The 18,799-nt window shown below is 35.0% G+C and overlaps 1 protein-coding gene across 1 annotated transcript in view; it reads left to right on the top strand.

Moving 5' to 3' along the window:
* SMC5 (structural maintenance of chromosomes 5) overlaps positions 1 to 13,768 on the top strand; it is a 97,632-nt gene extending 83,864 nt beyond the window's left edge. The window contains exons 18-25 of the mRNA XM_008570047.1: positions 2,701 to 2,826; positions 5,837 to 5,881; positions 6,299 to 6,394; positions 6,870 to 6,974; positions 7,191 to 7,310; positions 9,903 to 10,082; positions 10,162 to 10,257; positions 11,389 to 13,768. Coding sequence (XP_008568269.1) covers positions 2,701 to 2,826; positions 5,837 to 5,881; positions 6,299 to 6,394; positions 6,870 to 6,974; positions 7,191 to 7,310; positions 9,903 to 10,082; positions 10,162 to 10,257; positions 11,389 to 11,529 — 909 coding nt within the window. The 3' untranslated portion in view covers positions 11,530 to 13,768. The remainder of the gene's footprint in view (positions 1 to 2,700; positions 2,827 to 5,836; positions 5,882 to 6,298; positions 6,395 to 6,869; positions 6,975 to 7,190; positions 7,311 to 9,902; positions 10,083 to 10,161; positions 10,258 to 11,388) is intronic.
* Positions 13,769 to 18,799: the final 5,031 nt, after the last annotated feature.

Genomic DNA, 18,799 nt, shown 5'->3' with positions numbered 1-18,799 from the left:
CATTTACAGCAGCATTTTAGTAAAAGTTTGTGGTACCTGGAACTTAATTTAATCTGTTCATACAGAAAATGGTTTTCATTTTGTTTGACTCTTACTTTAATGAACTGTTAAATGGAAAACAGTTTTAATAAGAAATTCTGTAAATAATTCTTATTTCTTCCACAAGAGGGCCTTCTTAGAAAAGCCTTTCCTTATTTAATGTTCAAAGTATTTCTATATAATTTCCATGACAACTAAACTTTCTCAAAAAGACTTTCAGAGAAAAGGTAATACTCATTAATTTCTTCGGGCATATATACCTACAAAGTAATCTTTTCTGAAATGGTAAACAGGAACGTTTTGTAAATTTTGCCCCTTTCTCCTCTTACGTCTTGAACAGATGAAATATTTTCTACTATCTTAACTGTCAAAGGCTAGACTCTAAGCAGAAGTGTAAATAAAACCTTTTCACTAGCCAGACTTTACAACATTCTTATTTCTTGTATATTTCTTTTTTCCTCCCTCACACCCCCAAAAAACTCAGCAAAAATTGTAGTTTAAAAAAAAAAAATTATGTGAAAAGGTGTCACAAACACATTTATACAGAAAGAATATTTTCTTTTTTTTTTTCTAAAAGATGACCGGTAAGGGGATCTTAACCCTTGACTTGGTGTTGTCAACACCACGCTCAGCCAGTGAGCCAACCGGCCATCCCTATATGGGATCCGAACCCGTGGCCTTGGTGTTATCAGCACCGCACTCTCCCAAGTGAGCCACGGGCCGGCCCCAGAAAGAATATTTTCTTAGATAAAGAATTTATTAGACATAAGCCACCAGACAGAAGGAAACTATTGATTGGCTTTTAGGCCTGTGTTTAGAGCTTCTGATAGTCAACTACATGATATTTCTTTCCCATGATGTTCTAACACTTCATTGGCAAAGTCCAGAGGAACAGGAAGCAGGAATAGATGACATTGGGAGTGTTTAGCTTCTATCCAGCTGTCCCTTGTTTTCCCATTTGCCTGAGTACAATGGTCCATAGAGAACAGAGTAGGGGTGATTGGGAATATTTAACATTTCTTTTGTTTTTCTCAGGCTGTAGGGACTGAGAAATTCATTCAGAGAAATCAAAGTACTAAGTGATGAGGATAAAGGCTCGCTTGTATTTTCAGTTCAGTTGAGTAGGTACCCTTTTGCTTTTCATAACGATTGCCTTGGTTTAGTTTATTTGCTGTCAAACTTGTGTACATAAAAATCACCTGAGGGGGTTGACTGGTTAGCTCATTTGGTTAGAGCATGGTGTTGATAACACCAAGGTCAAGGGTTCGGACTCCCATACCAGCCAACTGCCAAAAACAAAAAGATATCCAGGCCTCGGCCCCAGAGATGTTAATCAAATAGTTCTGGGTTGTGAGTAGGGCACCAAACCCCACTTCCAGGTTTTTATTGTGTGTAGAACAAAGTTTGAGGTTTAGTGGAAAGAGCAAACTAGACCTGTATTCTTTCTCAAAAACCTGCTCACCTGCTAATTCCATAACCTTGGACAAGTTTCTTAATATCTCTGAGCCACAGCTAAAAAAAGAGATAACACATTTCTTTGAGATTGTGATGGAGAACTGAATTAATTAACTTTTAGGTTATAACAATGGTTGGATTAAATGCCCTCCTTGTCATGCATGAAACTTTTGCAATCTGGCCCTTGCCCATCTTGCCAACTCTGGTCTTTTACATCCTTACAAATTCATTTTCCCAAGCCATATTAGATTACTTGTTCCCTAAATAAGCAGGTCTTTGAAGCATCCATGACTTTACATTCCTAATCACCTATCCTTGGAATGCCCTCTACTGATGCTGCTTTAGTAATTTCTTACTTGTCCTTTAAGACTATTCAGTTATCATAGCTTCTGTGACAATTCTGACCTGCCTGCATCCCTTCTACCACACATATACTCTGTCCAATCTGCTCCCACTGAGAGGCATTATGCTATAATAAAAAGAGCAGACATGGATGTGAATCATGACAGCCTCTAACTAAATGTGTGAGCTCAGACAAGTTTCTTTTAGTCTTTTTTATTTTTAAGTGTGCAAAATGGGGGCAGTATTACTGTACAATGTTATGAGAAATAAAGAGATAGTGAGTGAAGCACCTAGCCATGGACCTAGCACGTAAGCATTCAGTAAATACCTGTTAAGTTATAATGATCTGATGTATCTTTCTCTTTATCTACCTTTTTATGCTTAATGCAGAATGTGATACTGGCGTTTAATAGGTTTTCAGTAATTATTTGGTGAAGGAATGAATAGATCCATGAATAGGCACTTGGAAAACTATCAAACATGATTTAAAGGTTTTAACTACATTTGGGTGCTCTGTTTTCTGATATGAAGCCTACATGTAATGTGTATTTCAAATTTCATTAGAGTATAATTATATATAGCTAAAAAACTTTCAGAAAAATGCAGTTACATTTAAATTTTAGAGCTTTTATGGATTAGCGAAATGCCAGGTTATTAAGGTGCTGATATATTTTAATGTTGTAAATTCAAATTTAACCTTTACCATAAAAACAGTCATGGTTTGAGATATGGTTTCAGATGATTTGGTTATCATCATAATCAAATTTCAGTAGTTTATTTGATGTGATGTGTTGGTTTAACAAAACAGCCCTCTGATTTGACAGTAAGATGTATATTTCAAAATATTTCTTTTTCTTGTAATAGCAACATTTCATCGAGTTGGATGAAAGTAGACAGAGATTATTGCAGAAATGCAAGGAACTTATGAAGAGAGCTAGGCAAGTATGTAACCTTGGTGCCGAGCAGACTGTTCCTCAAGACTATCAGACAGTAAGTATAAAAAGTATATAATGCAACAGTTGCCATATTTAACACATTATTTTTAAGCTTATAGTATCTTATAGTAACAGGCAGTGGAAAACATGATATGTCATAAAAAATATGGGATTTTTTCCCCATTTTAAAACTGAATATGAATATAAAGTAATTTTGCTTAACAGATTTTCTCTTCTATACTCAAATTTGGTCACCAAATCAATCTTACTGCTTTGTACTATAATTCTTAAAACATGGGTATCACTTTGCAAAATTATTGGTACCATAACATTTAATCTTCCAAAGTCCAAATTGGACTTTTTCTTCTTGACTACCTTGAAGGGGTACAGTTGGGAGATGTGTTTTTTATGAAAACGTTGTGCCAATAATTGATATGGATGGAACAGTATATAGGGGATGATATTTAGAAAAATAAAGGCAAAATGAAAATGTTTTCCTGGAAATTGGGATGTTTAATTAGGGTTCAGTGGGAGCTGAATCTTTAGGGCTAATATCTATCAGTAGGGAAAGGAGAAAAGAGCCTTTTCTTTTTTTTTTTTTTTTTTTTTCTTTGCTTTGCTTTTTTTTTTTTTGAGAGTTGACCATCAGGTACATTGGGGATAGGGAAGAGATGAAGGCATCTTCACAGTGCTTCCCAAGGGCAGCAGCCTCAGCAGCATGCTGTGTTATTTCTGTTATATCTTACATGCTGATATATCACTCAGTAAAATTAGGAGATACTGTCCTTTAGTCTACATTTCACCATTAATTATGTACACCTGTGACCCTAGGCTTTATCTGACAAGTGGGGATAATACCTTGCCTACATACCTATTTAGAATAATGTCAAAATAAAATTAGAGAGTGAATTTTAAAATATCTGGTATTTGCATGCTTTTTTGGATTCTTCTTTTTTTTTTTGGCGGCTGGCTGGTAGGGGGACTCAAACCCTTTACCTTGGTGTTATCAATACCATACTAACCAACTGGTTTAACCGGCCAACACCCCCTTTTTTAATTCTATTTTCAGATGTTATCTATTTAAGTAGTCTACTAAAGATGTAAACAGAACTAGAAAAAAGACTGATTTGGATTGTAGTTTTCATATCTTCAAAGGTTTTATTTTATGATATCAGACACATAAACCACAGAGAATGGATTTGACTGTTTGGGCTACATTATAGGAATTCAGTAGATATTCATAAAACAAATTGAGCTTGTTGTTTCTAAAAATAGACTAGAACTTCTCCACAATATATTGCATTGTCATAAATAAATATTTGTACAACATCTGTACTAATTTTTTTTTTTCCCGGAAAGTAGCAGGATTTTATTCTTTTTTTTTTTTTTTCCTTTTTGTCTTTTTTACTGACCAGTAACGGGATCGCAACCCTTGGTGTTGCGCCCGCACCGCGCTCAGCCAGTGAGCGGGAACTGGTCTCCACATGGGATCCGAACCCTCGGCGGGAGCGCCGCCGCACTCCCAAGCGGCGCACTCTCCAGTGCGCCACTGGGCCGGCCCGTGGGATTTTATTCTTGATAAGTCATACTGTTTTTGAAAGAACCAAAATTAGAAGATAATTAATATATTCATTAAAATATATTGATTAACTATGTATGTCAGGCATTGAATAAGACAGACACACTTCCTTCACTGCTGAAACTTATATTTTAGTCTGGAGGATGGCACAGACAAAAACACAAATCAGTCCACGACTCTACCACCCTGAACATTTGATCTCCTCTGATCTCGGAAGCTAAGCAGGGTCCGACCTGGTTAGTACTTAGGTGGGAGACTGCCTGGAAATACCGAGTGCTGTAGGCTTAAAACATACACTCGCAAATCAAAAAGCACATAGATTATCTCAGATAGCAAAAGATGCTAAAAAGAAAAAACAAGGTAAAGGTGTAGATTGTTGAGGATGGAAAGTTAGTCATGGAGGGCTCTGTTGAGAAGATACTGTTTTAGATAAGCCCTGAATGAAGAGAAGAAATCAGTCAAGTGAACACGTGAGGGAAAAGTATTCCAGGCAGAGAAAACAGCTCATACAAAGCATCTGAAATATGACAAGTATATTTGTCATGTTTCAGAACAGAAAGGATCTCAATGGGGCAAAAGATTATAGTCCAAGCAGAAAGGAAGGCAGAAGCTAGATTATGCAGGGCATTACAAACCATACAAGGAGTTTGGGTTGTATTCTTTTTGAGATGGAACCCACTGGAGGATTTTAAACAGAGGAGTGATGTTACTAACTTCAGTTAATGAAAGATCACTCTTAACTTCTATATGGGGAGTAGAATAGAAGAATGGGAGCAAGGAGACCATTTAGAAAGTATTGCTTTGAATTGGAGAGAGAGAGAAGTTGACAGATTTGAAGTATCTTTTAATGACAGAGCCAGCAGGACTTGCTGGTGGATTTGACATTGAAGGGTAAGAGAGAGAACCCTTTTTTACCTGAACACATGATGATGCCACTTAGATGGAGAAGATTGAAGGAGAAACAGCTTTGCTTAAAGTGGCGAGGAAGGTGGGTGAAATGATATTATTTCACCATCTTAAATTTAAAATTCCTATTAGAGTAGAGTGAAGATATCAAATAAAGGTTGGACACATGAGCTCAAAGCTTGGTGGACAAGTCAGAGATTTAGCAACTATACATACTGAATATCTGAAGGTCTATAGAAGTTGAACTGCTTTCTAAAAGGTTAAAAAAAGGTAAAAGATTAAGAAATTAATGGAATGTGTCAGGATCTTTTTCAGGGTTTCAAGATTCATTTTGTCCCTTGTACTATATGGACTTTGCAGGTTGCACTAGGCAAAACAGTGTACTGCTTGCCTCCGCTCATAGGAAAGTATCTGTTCTAATTTGTTTCTATGGCATGGACAGAGAAGATGGTAAAATTCTGCTGCAAAGTAATTGGATTCTTAAGATGCTTTTGTAGTTCTTCATAAGTACAGTATAAAGTTCTAACTTCTTGCTCTCTTTCAATGCCCCACATATTCTGGACCCATTCTACCAATTCAGCAAGTACCCACCATTCCAAATGGACACAACTCCTCACCCCCCATGGTATGCAGTGCTCATTCTTTTTTCCAAGTTCCTATCTCTCCTCTCTTGCTTTTCTGTAGCCGTTTGCTTTAAGTGACTTCTAGGCCTTTGAATTCTCTTAACTCTCCTGTAGCATGAGCCGATACTTTCTTCCTCTAAATTCCATAGTCTGTGTATGATATGTACTGCTTATTTTAATAATCAACATCAATACATTGCCTTTAGTCGTTATCCAGTGTATACATTTTATTTTCTTTTAGAGTAAAGTGTAAGCCTTTTGAAGGCAAAAGACCCTGTTTTTAATTCCTTTGTATTCTTGTGTGCTAGCATGCTGTTGAACAGATAGTAGATACTTACTCAGCGGATTATTTTTCTTTTAACTATTTGAATGAAACTAGTGTCATTATATCTGTAATGATGGACAGTTTTTTTCTTTAGGCTTTCCAGGATCTTCCAAACACATTGGATGAAATTGATGCTTTATTAACTGAAGAAAGATCAAGAGCTTCCTGCTTCACAGGACTGAATCCTACAGTATGCCTCTTTTTTCTGTTGCCATTCTGCATCCGCCACCACTACCACACTCCTCCCCATACACACACACACACACACACACACACACACACACACACACACACACACACACAAAGTTCCCTCCAGTACTTGCCTCCCACTCTGTACTAGAGCTCTTGGTAATAATAAGCTAGACAGCAGGAACAATGTGCCTTAAATGCCAGATTCTGAATCTATTAGAATTTTAAATAGATTCTTCGTAAGGAACACAGTGTTCTGTGCCTTTCTTTATAAAAAGAATAGTTGGGCTAACCTGAAATACTGCAGTGTCTATTTTTTCAAGGATAAAAAAATGATACTTTCAGTGTGTAATAAGAACATAAATTAATTGCATACAAACAGTGCATTTTTCAGTAATGTTTTAATTGATGCAAAATTTCATATAATTTTATCCTTTGATAGATTTATCCTAAAGAAATATTTTTTTCCCTGCCAGGTTGTTGAGGAATACACAAAAAGAGAAGAAGAAATAGAGCAGTTAACTGAGGAACTAAAGAGAAAGAAAGTTGAACTGGATAAATATAGGGAAGACATTTCTCAGGTAATTTTTAAATTTTTATCTTTTCATCATATGCTTATCATTAATGATATGGAATGTAGAACAGTGCAAAATGGGAATGATATAGTCCCTCAGAGAAAAAGTGTGTTCCCATGACCAGGTTGATATTGATACAAAATTTGTTTTATGTAAAGTTGTATATGATGAATATAATAATACTTGTTTTAAATTGTGTTTTTATATTGCCTTTATTTGTAGGTAAAAGAAAGGTGGCTTAATCCTTTAAAAGAGCTGGTAGAAAAAATTAATGAAAAATTCAGCAATTTTTTTAGTTCTATGCAGTGTGCTGGTGAAGTTGATCTCCACACAGAAAATGAGGTAAAATTGCATTTGAAATATATTTCTTGCCAAGTAATTTTAATTATGTGCTTAAAGTACATGTAAATTATTTATTTACTTTAGAATTATATTTTACTTACTGAAAAGTTGTTCAAGAGGAGGAAACAACTACCTTTGAAATTCCATCGGGGTCATTTGTTGGGGGGGTGATGTTTGAGATTAATGATTAACCTTCTAACTCTTTTTATGTCCATTCCGAGTAATGGTTATTCAGCTGTATTGAATAAATGCATTGCTTTATACATCTACCACTGCCCAAGTTAGAAGAGCCATAAACAAATCAGCAAACATAACTGAAATATAGTATATATCATTGGTTTCTTTTTGGTCAAGAATTTAAGAGTTCACAAGAATGAAAATATTGGGAAATGTGCTAATAATGTCTTGAGCTGTCAGTTTGTGCATTGCAATTTTGGATAAAATAAATTTTCCATTAAGAAACATGTAAAGAGATGAACTGGGATTTGCTTCAAAAAAACTGGGAAGGGGAATGAGTAGGGTGAGACAGGATTGGCCGTGTATTGATCATGGTTGAGGCTAGTTGATGGTACATTGAGCTCATTTTAGTGTTCTCTGTAATTTTCTCAGTGTTGAAAGTTTTCTTTAATTAATTTTTTTAAATAAGAAAGCAGTTAAGAATTATAAAGAAAATAATCCTTTTCCTTTGTGGCTCAACAATTTTTCATTTTAGCATGTGTGCAGTTTTGCATGTATGTTACATTTATAAATTAAGATAGCACCATTTTCTCCTTAGGAATTTTGCCCGATGACTCCCTCATCTGCTTTGTTATTTCACTTTTAAGTTCTTTGTTTAAGATATTAGGCTCTACCACAAAATTGTCATCTACACAGTCTTTGGACTTGTTAGAATTAAGGAATGTGTTGTAGTAACAATAATAATTTCTAATATGCTGTTTTTGTATCAGACAACATTGTGCTTGTTAATTTAAATTTGTTTTTAAATTTATCTTGTTTAATCCTCATAACCATCCTATGAAGCAGGTACTTTTATCAACTGTATTTTATGAATAAATAAACTGAAACTTAAGTTTACTAAAGGTCACACAGCTTCGAAGTGGCAAAACAAAGAATCAAACTCCAGACCTGATCCCAGAGCCTAAGCTCGTAAATAAATTTGATTACTGGGAATATTGTTTGTCTCAAAGTAGCTGCAGTATCTTTATCAAACAACTTGACCAGATAAGGCATAAATATGATCAAGTAAGCATGGTGAAGGCTGTGGAACTTGACTTGTTATAGAAATCCCATTCTTTAATCTAGGTCCTATTACACAGTACTGTAGCTTTATCATATGCTGTTTCTTTTAGACAGCTTTTCTGTGTTTTAAATGATAATTACACTACCATACAGATGCAATTCTCTTACCTATCTTTGGACTCCTGGAAAGTGGACATTCTTACCTTTTTTCTCAGCCTCCCCCTTGGAATGCTTCCATTCTGTCCTATGAAATGAGTTCTAGAACCTCATTGTTCTAGAACTGCCTTCTTTAGCCAGAGACTTCTTTATACCCACTGAGATGGAAGAAGCTAAAATGAGACAGAAAGACCAAGAATGTGTGGCAAAGCCAAAAACAAAACTCTAGTAATCAAACAAAGCTGGTATAGTTAAGAAATAACATAGTTGGGCCGGCCCCGTGGCTCACTCGGGATAGTGCGGTGCTGGTAGCGCTGAGGCTGCGGGTTTGGATCCTATATACGGATGGCCGGTGCGCTCACTGGCTGAGCGTGGTGTGGACCACACCGTGCTGAGGGTTGTGATCCCCTTACGGGTCAAAAAAAAGAAATAACATAGTTAATAAAATTATTACTGAAGAAATGTAGTATGTAAGTTAAAAAGTAAATCTTGGGAAACAAAATCATTAAAGATTCATTGTGTTGTCATTTATTTGTTTTGGTTTGGTTTTTTGTGGGGCAAACATTATAAGTGGTATTTCTCAAATTTGACAGCCTACCAGAATGCTTATATTTGTGGTTAAAGAGATTTACATTTTTATAAGAGTTCTTGCTGTTAATCTTAGACTTCTGTTCTCTAATACAGGCAATACTAACCACAAACTAGAGTGTGTATTAAGCACTTGAAATGTGAAAAAGGTGCTGAGAGTGTAATGCATACTAGATTTCAAAAAGTTAGTATAAAAAAGAATGTGAGATATCTTACTAATATTTTATATTGTGATTACATATGTTGAAATGGTATTTTAGATATATTGGATTAAATAAAATATATTACTTAAATTGATTTCACTTATTTGTTTTCACTTTTTTTAGTGTGACTACTAGAAAATTAAAATTGCATATGTGGTTGGGACTATACCTCTTGGTTAGTGGTGTCTTAGGACAAAAAGCTCTACTCATTAAACAGTTAACTTTTAATTAGTAGCTTATGCATCTCATTTTTTAAGCTAAATCTGAACCTGATTGACCTAGAAATACCATTGATAAAAGCAGTTAAGAAAACCTTAGAACAGCCTCAGTTATCTATTTTCAAATACTAGAAGGAAGTTAGCAGAGAATACTGTCATCTTTCATCACCTTTTTAAATGTTTTATAGGAAGATTATGATAAATATGGAATTCGAATTAGAGTCAAATTTCGCAGTAGTACTCAACTGCATGAATTAACTCCTCATCATCAAAGTGGAGGTGAAAGAAGTGTTTCTACCATGTTATACTTGATGGCACTTCAGGAACTTAATAGATGTCCATTCAGAGTAGTTGATGAAATCAATCAGGTATAGTGATTATTCTTTTATTTGGGTCTTATATCCTGTAATAGATATAAATATAATCGTTATTATTGTCATTGTTTAGGGAATGGATCCAATCAATGAACGGAGAGTGTTTGAAATGGTTGTAAATACTGCCTGTAAGGAAAACACATCGCAGTACTTTTTTATCACACCAAAGGTAGGTAATAAGTAACCTAAAAGTGCTCATATACTCAGAAGTCCCTGTGATTTAATCATATAGCAGATTTTGGCCCAATACATACATATGAGCAGTAACACTCCCAAAAAAGGAACTAAGAAGATTACAGTAATATTTAAATTAATAAAAGGGACAAGTTCCAGTGACATATTTAATCAGAAGCCTTATTATCAGAGGAAGAAATGTAGGAGGCATATCATTATGTTCTAGAACTGAGATCTCCTCTCCACTTTTGGCACTCATTCCTCTTCTAGAAAAGTTACACTAAAAGTTGACTCGGGAATAGAACCCTAGAATTCTGGCCCTCTCCATTTTCCCAGAAAGGCCCACCTTGTCAATTACTGCCCTCCTCTTTATTCACTATTGCCACTGTCCTAGCCCAGAGGAAATCATAAATATCCCAACATCTTCTACTCACAGATTAACTTTGGTAAAAACAGTTATCGTTATAGAGAATTCTCCATAATCTAGAATTATGGCAATGGAAAATTATCTTTTGTTAATCTAGTGCTGTGGATGAATTATAAAACAGATTTATGTGAAGATGTGTTTGTTAATATAATCAGGTTTTTTCCCTTTTACAACTAAGTATTCATGAAAAATATTGTTGAAGAGACCATCCTAAATTCAAATTTTTATAGATGCTCTGTGGAATAGCCAGTACCCTGTTGCTTACCAAAGCATGTTGGCCTATTAAACAAACCTCCCTGTTATACACTTTTCAGGCTACCAGTCTATCACAGTGCCTGACCATACAAGTTGCTTGAGATGTGTTTGTGGATAAAAAGTGAAAGTATCTATCGTAGGAAAATTATGGAGGACATACTCTTCTCCAGGGTCTGCCTAGGAAGTTGTATGATTCCAATTGTCCCATGAATGTAGAGGGCTCCCAGGCTTGTTGATTATTCCTTAGGCTAGGCTTCAGGTCTGCCAATTCAGGTAAGGATCATAGTCTGACAAGACTTATATTGAGGTGTTCAAGAGCTTTATAAGTTTTATTAATATTACAAATAAAATATATATTTGACTGTACCCACATAAAGTTGGAAAGCTATGCTTTTCAATGTATGGCATTATTATATGTTCGTTTGTCTGTTTTAATATTTACAGCTCCTGCAAAATCTTCCTTATTCTGCAAAGATGACAGTTTTGTTTGTCTACAATGGTCCTTATATGCTGGAGCCAAACAGATGGAATTTAAAGGCTTTCCAAAGGCGGCGGCGCCGTATTACTTTCACTCAGCCTTCTTAATAAAAGTAAAGGAAGGGAACTATGGAATTTTTATGTTAAATTCCGTTTATAAGTATGGCTCAACTGAGTAAAAGGACATTCATTAAAACAGAAAGATCAGTTGTTTTTGGAAAACTGCTTTTAAATACAAATAGATTGATGAAGTGAAGGCTGTAATGACTTCTTTCTCTGGAATATCGTCTGGTAGTAAAAGTTAAGTATTTTTCAGTCTTGGGTGAATTTGAGTCCTTAGCACTCTGAGCATGAGTCATTGGGTTCCCATGTTAAAGGTATTTACTATTGCAAATCAAAGATATGGTGGAAGTGGGGCTATCAACCACAAGAGGTCTACTTGACATGGTAGCCCCAAACTTTAATTGCAGAGTAACTTTAATTACTTTCAGAGCCTAAAGATGACTCTAAAGCATAAGTCCTAGTTTTTCTCCCAGTGTTATATTTAATTTTTAAAAATTGATATTGAGATGTCTAATCTAATGTATAGTAATAATTTATGAGAGATCTATTCGTTTCGTCCTATTAAAAAAGATTACCTTACCTCCACTAGGGAATGGGATTTTATGGGCCTTTTAAAAAGTTTTATGAAACTTGATGCTATAATTGTATTGGTATTTCAAAGGGAGAAAAAAGCACTGAGGTTCAAAAATGGTGGCAGTACTTCTTTGAAATGCCACAAGGTGGCCACTAGATGATGCAGAATGCAACCAAAAGATTGACAAAGAATAAAATCAGGTGACTAGGGTTTTTAAAGAATAACCTTATAAAGAGTGTGGGGTTTTTTTGGTGGTGGTGGTGGTGGGTTTTTTTTTTTTTTTTAATTCAATTGTATTTTATACCTTAAATTTCTGAAAGCATTTTTATAATTATTTTTAGTAAGATTTTTCTTAAAATTTCATATGCTGGTTTCTACAATTTATATTTGAAATTTCTCAGTGTTATATAAAGAGTGAAGGAAAAGCATTGAATTGTGTAAAACCATAATGTTTTTAGAACTTAAGCTTATAGGTCCTTCCTTACAGTGTTGGTCTATCCATTATCTTAGAAAACCTAGTTTACACAGTTTTCTTTCAGCTTGGAAGAAATACATGAAAAAATCATTTATCTCTGAGTTATGCTAATTAACAGTGCCAAACAAATTCTATTCTTTTAAAAAGTAAATCTTGTAAGAAAATACACGAGTCGGAGGACATGTCTTTAAACAGTAGATCTGTGTCAGTAATGACAAAATTATTTTTTTGACTGAATAAATTGAAGAATTGCATTCAGTTTGGGTTTTATATATTTTTCAGTAGCCATTGTAATTTATATTCTTATTAGTTCAAAAAATAATGAACCATAAGTTTTTGTCCTCTTGCTTAGACATTTTCTCATTAAAAGGGTATTTTTTCTTTACAAAAATTTTAAAAGAAAAAGCCTTCCCCTCTTAAACTGTCTAATGCATGAAGTATGAAGATATTTTAAAATAACATTTTTACTAGTGTGAACAAGTCATGTGAACACTGTAAAACTTGGTAACATTTAGTAAGTGCCTGTTACCAAATGTTTTTGTTAAATACTTTGTTTTCCACCAAAATATCTTTACGAACATGTGCTTCATGTAGTTTGTTTATTGTCTCAGTACCAGTCATCTTATTTCTGCAAAACAAATTTCGATGTGAAAAACAAGCTTGAAGATTAAGCATGTTTGAAAACAAATGATCAATTACATTTCAATTTAAATATGCCAACAATTACTTAACACTTTGTACACATTTATATTTCTCTACTGGACAAAGTTAATCTTTCGTTTTACATTGGATTTTGAGCTGTGAAGGATAAATTATGTATCATTTTAACATATTAAAAAACAATAAGTCTAGCCTAGTATAGTCTCAGCCACTTATAACTTCATATATTTTCTGCAAAAGTTGAGATTTTTAATTATACAAATATTGTAAAAACTTCAAGTAAAAGCCTGATTTGATGAGTAAAATGATATATAAAACCTTAAGATAACTAAGTCTTCATTGATTTGCTTAAGGAGAGTCTCTGTTAAAAGGTTTTCTGTATTGAAAGTTAAAGGAAAGATTGCTTGCTGCTTTCTAATTGTTTTTTGGACATATGCATATTTTCTTTGGAGGATAAACCTTTCATGTGTGAAAAATGTAATTTTGTCCTGCTATTGTGTATGTGTGTGTGTGTAATTGAAAAAACCCTGTGGGAAATACTACTTTATTGGTAATAAATGCATATTTTCATATTCTTTTGGTGTATATGATTTTAAATAAGAGCTGTTTTTCATTCTTTGAACCTTCTTAAGAGTCATTTTGGTTTCAGATTTACTAAAAAACAAGTTCATTAAGTGCCCACTAATGTGTGTTTGGCAGTCTATTACTATAGTCCCTTGTCTGCCTGCAATGAAATTACAGTCTAAAGTAATAAGCACATATGAAAAAGGTTTAGACCATCTAAAGAGGCCAAGTTACAAGGCAAATATAAATATTTTTAGGTTGAAACACTAGATTTGCTAAAAATATGCTGCTTCAGCTCTTGCCAACTTATATATGTGCAAACAATCAAGAAGGGAGAAAGGGACAAGGGGAGGACATGACCACTCCATTTAAGAGCACTATCTACAAGAAGCACACATTAATTTTGCTCGTCTAGAATTTAGTCATATAGCCTGATCTAGCTGCAAGAGAGGCTTGAATATGTCATCTTTAGCTGTATGTCTATGTGCATAGGTAAACTCCAGCCAGTGTTAACTCAAGGGGAGGGTGAATACTGGGGAACAATCAGGACTCTCTACCACAGACCCTAAGAAATAACATTACCCTATGGCCTACTGACAATGTTTCCAGATAAAAGACTTGGTAGGTTTCTTATCACTAAAATATCCAGTTAAAACAGCCTTTAGATTTCCTACTTATCTCCCCATTCTGCTCCCATCATACATAGCACCCCTGAAACACTCTTTTATCCTCTTACCACGTTTTATTTTTCTTTGTAGCATTTGTCTTTACTTACCATGGTATATTTTGTTTGTTACTTGTGTTCACTGGAATATAAGTTCTCTGAAGAAAAAGACTTTGTTGTATTTGTTACCTTTCCAGAGTCTAGAAAAATGCTTGGTACATAGTAAGCACTCAGTAACTGTACTTGAAAGAGCATGGAAGAATGCTGTTTCGGCCAATATTGACAGTGATTTGAATATGTTTCATTCATTTAATCCTTTTTTATATGTACCGTGAGCAAAGCACTATTCTGCGCACTTTGAGGGATGAAAAGTATGGCCTGCATATAGTTCCACTCTGAAGAAACAATCTATCAAGTGCTATAAAGTGAACCACCAAGATACAAGTTTCGAAGTGCAGTAAGTGAATAGATTGAACACTATTGGAACTGAGAGGGTTTGGAATCTACCTGGAATCTGGAAGCCTTCACTAAGTTACAGGATTTGAGTATTCACAATGGGCCTTCAGAAAGAACAATCGATATACAGGCAGGCAGTCATCGGCTGTTTTATGGGAAGTAGAAAGTTCATAATGGTTAAAAATATACATCCAACTGAATAAGACAGTATGGTCATGCACAGCTCTCAGGTTTTGTTGGTAAAAGACTAACCAAGTTTAAAGTGGATGAACATTAACTATTCCTCCCTTAACAGGTTACAAGGAAAGTAAGTCAGATCAAATTCTGCCACTCACATTTGTTAAATAGCTATTACAGGTAGGTACAAAACTGTTCATAAAACTTGTTTTGTAAGCATGGTGTAGTTATAGCTCTTTTATCAGTTTGGGTGATTTGATCACGCTTTGCATGAAAAGTTCACTTACACCAGATGTGTAATACACTCCAGAGGCAGGAATAATCCCATTATCATTTAAATGGGCATGAAACAACCAGAAAACCTTAGACCCCAATGTCTGGTTATAGGACTCGGAGGTTCAAGCCTTGGGAACCACCCCTAAGGATAAAGGGTATAGGCCTTGCTGGATTCTTACACCTAGTTCATGAAATAATTAGGATGTCTGATCTGAACATTTTAGCTAATTTATTAATACATATCTTGAATATCTAATTTCTTGGTAAGAAACCATTTCTAATATGTATCATGCTTATTACAAGCTATGAATTGAGTAAAAACCCGTTGCTGACATTCGCTGTACTGATTATAACAAAGCTGTGTGGTATTAATCAATACGTGGATAATAGCTACCATTCTACTATGGCCTTTCTGCTCAAGTGTGGACTTAAGGCAACTGATTGCACTAGTCATTTAACCTACCTCGCACGTGATCTCATACTACTGATGCTGGAATATTAAAAAGGAATTATAAATGTAACAATAGCTAAAGGCAGTAGTAAAAAAATCACAGGAAGGTAGGGTGGGGCTGGAAAATGGAGGATAAGAACAGAATTTCCTCTTAGCTTTATAGTTTTTGTTTTTCTTTTGTTTTTTAAGCAGGAGAGTAGGACAACTAGAACTTCAATTCAGGACGGTTCATTTGACCATCAGATGTGGGGGAGGACGGTAGGGTGTGTGAGAAAGATACTGAAAGCAAGTAGACAGTCTGAACCATTGCTGTACTCGGAATAGAAGTGGAGGAAAAGTATGAGGGCTATTTATATGTAGAATATCTAAAAATATTGATTCTGCCTATCATATGTGTAATGATTGGTTTTTAATGTATTTCCTTTGATTTTCATAGGAGCTTTAGAAAACATATTTTTTCCAGTGCAGAAGAAGTTTTAGAGAAATTAAACTGACTTGTCCAAAGTCACAAACCTAGTGGATGTTGGAATTGGGACTCAGAGGCAGGCAATGTAGGTTATCTTGCCTATGCATCCCTCTACTACCATTTATGTAATGCCGTTTACAGTATTACTCCTGACAGTGCATCATCCAGTGACTTCCAATGACTCAAAGATGGTTACTGTGCCTCATTGATGATGACAGAACAAGTCTTACCCAGAGTATTTCAGGATATGAACCATAATTCATTTTGTAGTTGTATTAAGTTTACCATTCCAAATTTAAAGCATACATGTAGAACAACATATATCCCAACAGTGCTTTCTCTTGAGCTGTTTAAGTCGTGATCACTGCAGACCACACCCCTGCCTTCCACATACTTCCAGGAGAGAGAATAAGAAGCCAGAGACCCATGGGTGAGGTTAAGAATCGCAGTCCCATTCACGCGAGAAATGTCTGTCCCTTGTTGGTGTGACTTAAGACTAGCCAGGGAGGGCAGGATGTAGCCACATGGTTTGGGAGGCAAGATAGGACATCACTTGAAAGGGTCCATGGGCATTGTGGAACAAAAGTTTTAAAAGCCCTCAGAGGAGGTAGACAGGACACCCCAGAAGAAGTATCTGAGCAGAGCCTGTGAAGGAGGGAGTAGCTGAGTCATGGAGCCCAGGGCAAGGTCCCCACTTGCAAAGCTGTCCTGGACCATTCTCACTGGCAATATTAAGTCGAAGAGAAATGAGCATCTTTGTTAAGCCACTTTATCGTTTGGTCTCTGTTACAGTAGCCTTATTGTAATTAATATATATTGGATATTGCAAATCTTTTTGAATTTTTGTAATTCTGATAAGCAAGAAATGGCATTTTATTTTTACTTTAAACTTGTATTAGTGAGGTTGAGCCTATTTTTACGTTTCTCCATCATTTGTGTTTCTTCTTTGAACTGCCTTTTCATGGTCTATGCCCATTACTTTCTACTAGGGACTTTTTTTATTTTAGGGGATACAAGTTTACTTCAAAAAGTTCATGGAAGGATTAGTATTATCTTTTAATTCTATTTTTCCACAGACTTTTTGAAGTACTCTCGTATATATGATATCAAAATATGGCACTGTATAACAGGCAACGTGGAAAGCGCACACACACACACACACACACACACACACACAATATATTATCTTGCCATTTACCCATGATAAGGTTGTAAATATTTTCCCTGATATATCTCTTGACTTTTCTATGGGTTTTGTGTTTATTTATTTCTATTTTGTGATAGTCAGATTTTTCAATTTGTATTTATGTCATTTTCAGAAAGGCTTTTCCCACTTTTAGGTGACATGATTAAGTATTTTCATAGTTTTTTTTTTTTTTTTAAATTTAAATCTTGTTTTGTCTGTAATTGATTTTGATGTAAGAATGAGGCAGGGATCAAGCTTCCCCCACCCACTCTATCACTGCCAACATCTCCCCCTCACCCCCATATGACAAGCAGTTGTGCCTATACCATATATTGAAATATTGATCTTTTCTCCACTGGTTTGAAATTCCTTCTTTATCATATACTAAACCCCAATCTGTAGTGGGTTACATTGGCCTATTACCACATTGTTTATTATTATTATAATTACTATTGTTTCATTGTACATATTCTTACCTTATAGAAGTAGTCCACCCTTATTCTTTCTCAGAATTCCCCTGGTTATTTTCCTGGGGTTTATTTTTCCAGATGAACTCTAGAATCATTTTGGCATTTTAAAACCTATTGAGATTTTGTTTGGCACTGTATTAACTTACAGATTAAATTAAAGAACTGATATTTATATAATATTGCATCTTCTCATCTAAATGTAAGATGTCTCTCCATTTAGGAGAGATGTCTCCCCATCACAGAGATGTATAGTTTTCTTCACAGAAGTACAGCATATTTTTTTGTTTTTTTCTGAAATATTCTATTTCCTGCAGTAATTTTTTTTCCAAATATATATATTTTTTCTGTCACTTAAAGGCTTCTTTCCTTTTTACTCTTTTTTTACTATCACTGCATTTTTCCTGTATAGTATTTTTTTCCTGCATATAATTTATATTTGAATAGTGTCATACAGACTCTCTTCTTATTATTTGCCCCAAAATGTGAGTTTCTTGTGACTCTGTTTATCTAGTGATATGGATTGAATTGTGTCCCCCACGTTTTGTGTATAAAAAGTTTGATCCCCACTGTGGCTGTTAAGAGGGTGGGAAATCCTATTATGGTAATTGAAAGGTGGGGCCTTGAAGAGATGATTAGATTCTGAGGACTATACCCTAATGAATGAATTAATAATAGTCATGGGCATGGTTCTGAGGGCTTCACAATTTTCTCAATGTGATACTCTGCATAGCTGAAATCATCACCAAAGAAGGCCTTCACCAAATGTGTTCCCTGGACTTTGGACTTCCCAGCCTCCAAACTGTAAGTAATAAATTTTGTTTTCTTATAAATAACCCAGTTCAAGGTATGTTGTTATAAGTGACAGAAATGTACTTATACACCCAGGCTCACTGCAA

Source organism: Galeopterus variegatus, unplaced genomic scaffold (genome assembly GCF_000696425.1).
Source record: "Galeopterus variegatus unplaced genomic scaffold, G_variegatus-3.0.2 Scaffold565, whole genome shotgun sequence".
In the NCBI taxonomy this organism is placed as follows: domain Eukaryota; kingdom Metazoa; phylum Chordata; class Mammalia; order Dermoptera; family Cynocephalidae; genus Galeopterus; species Galeopterus variegatus.
This window is presented reverse-complemented; position numbering and strand designations above follow the sequence as displayed.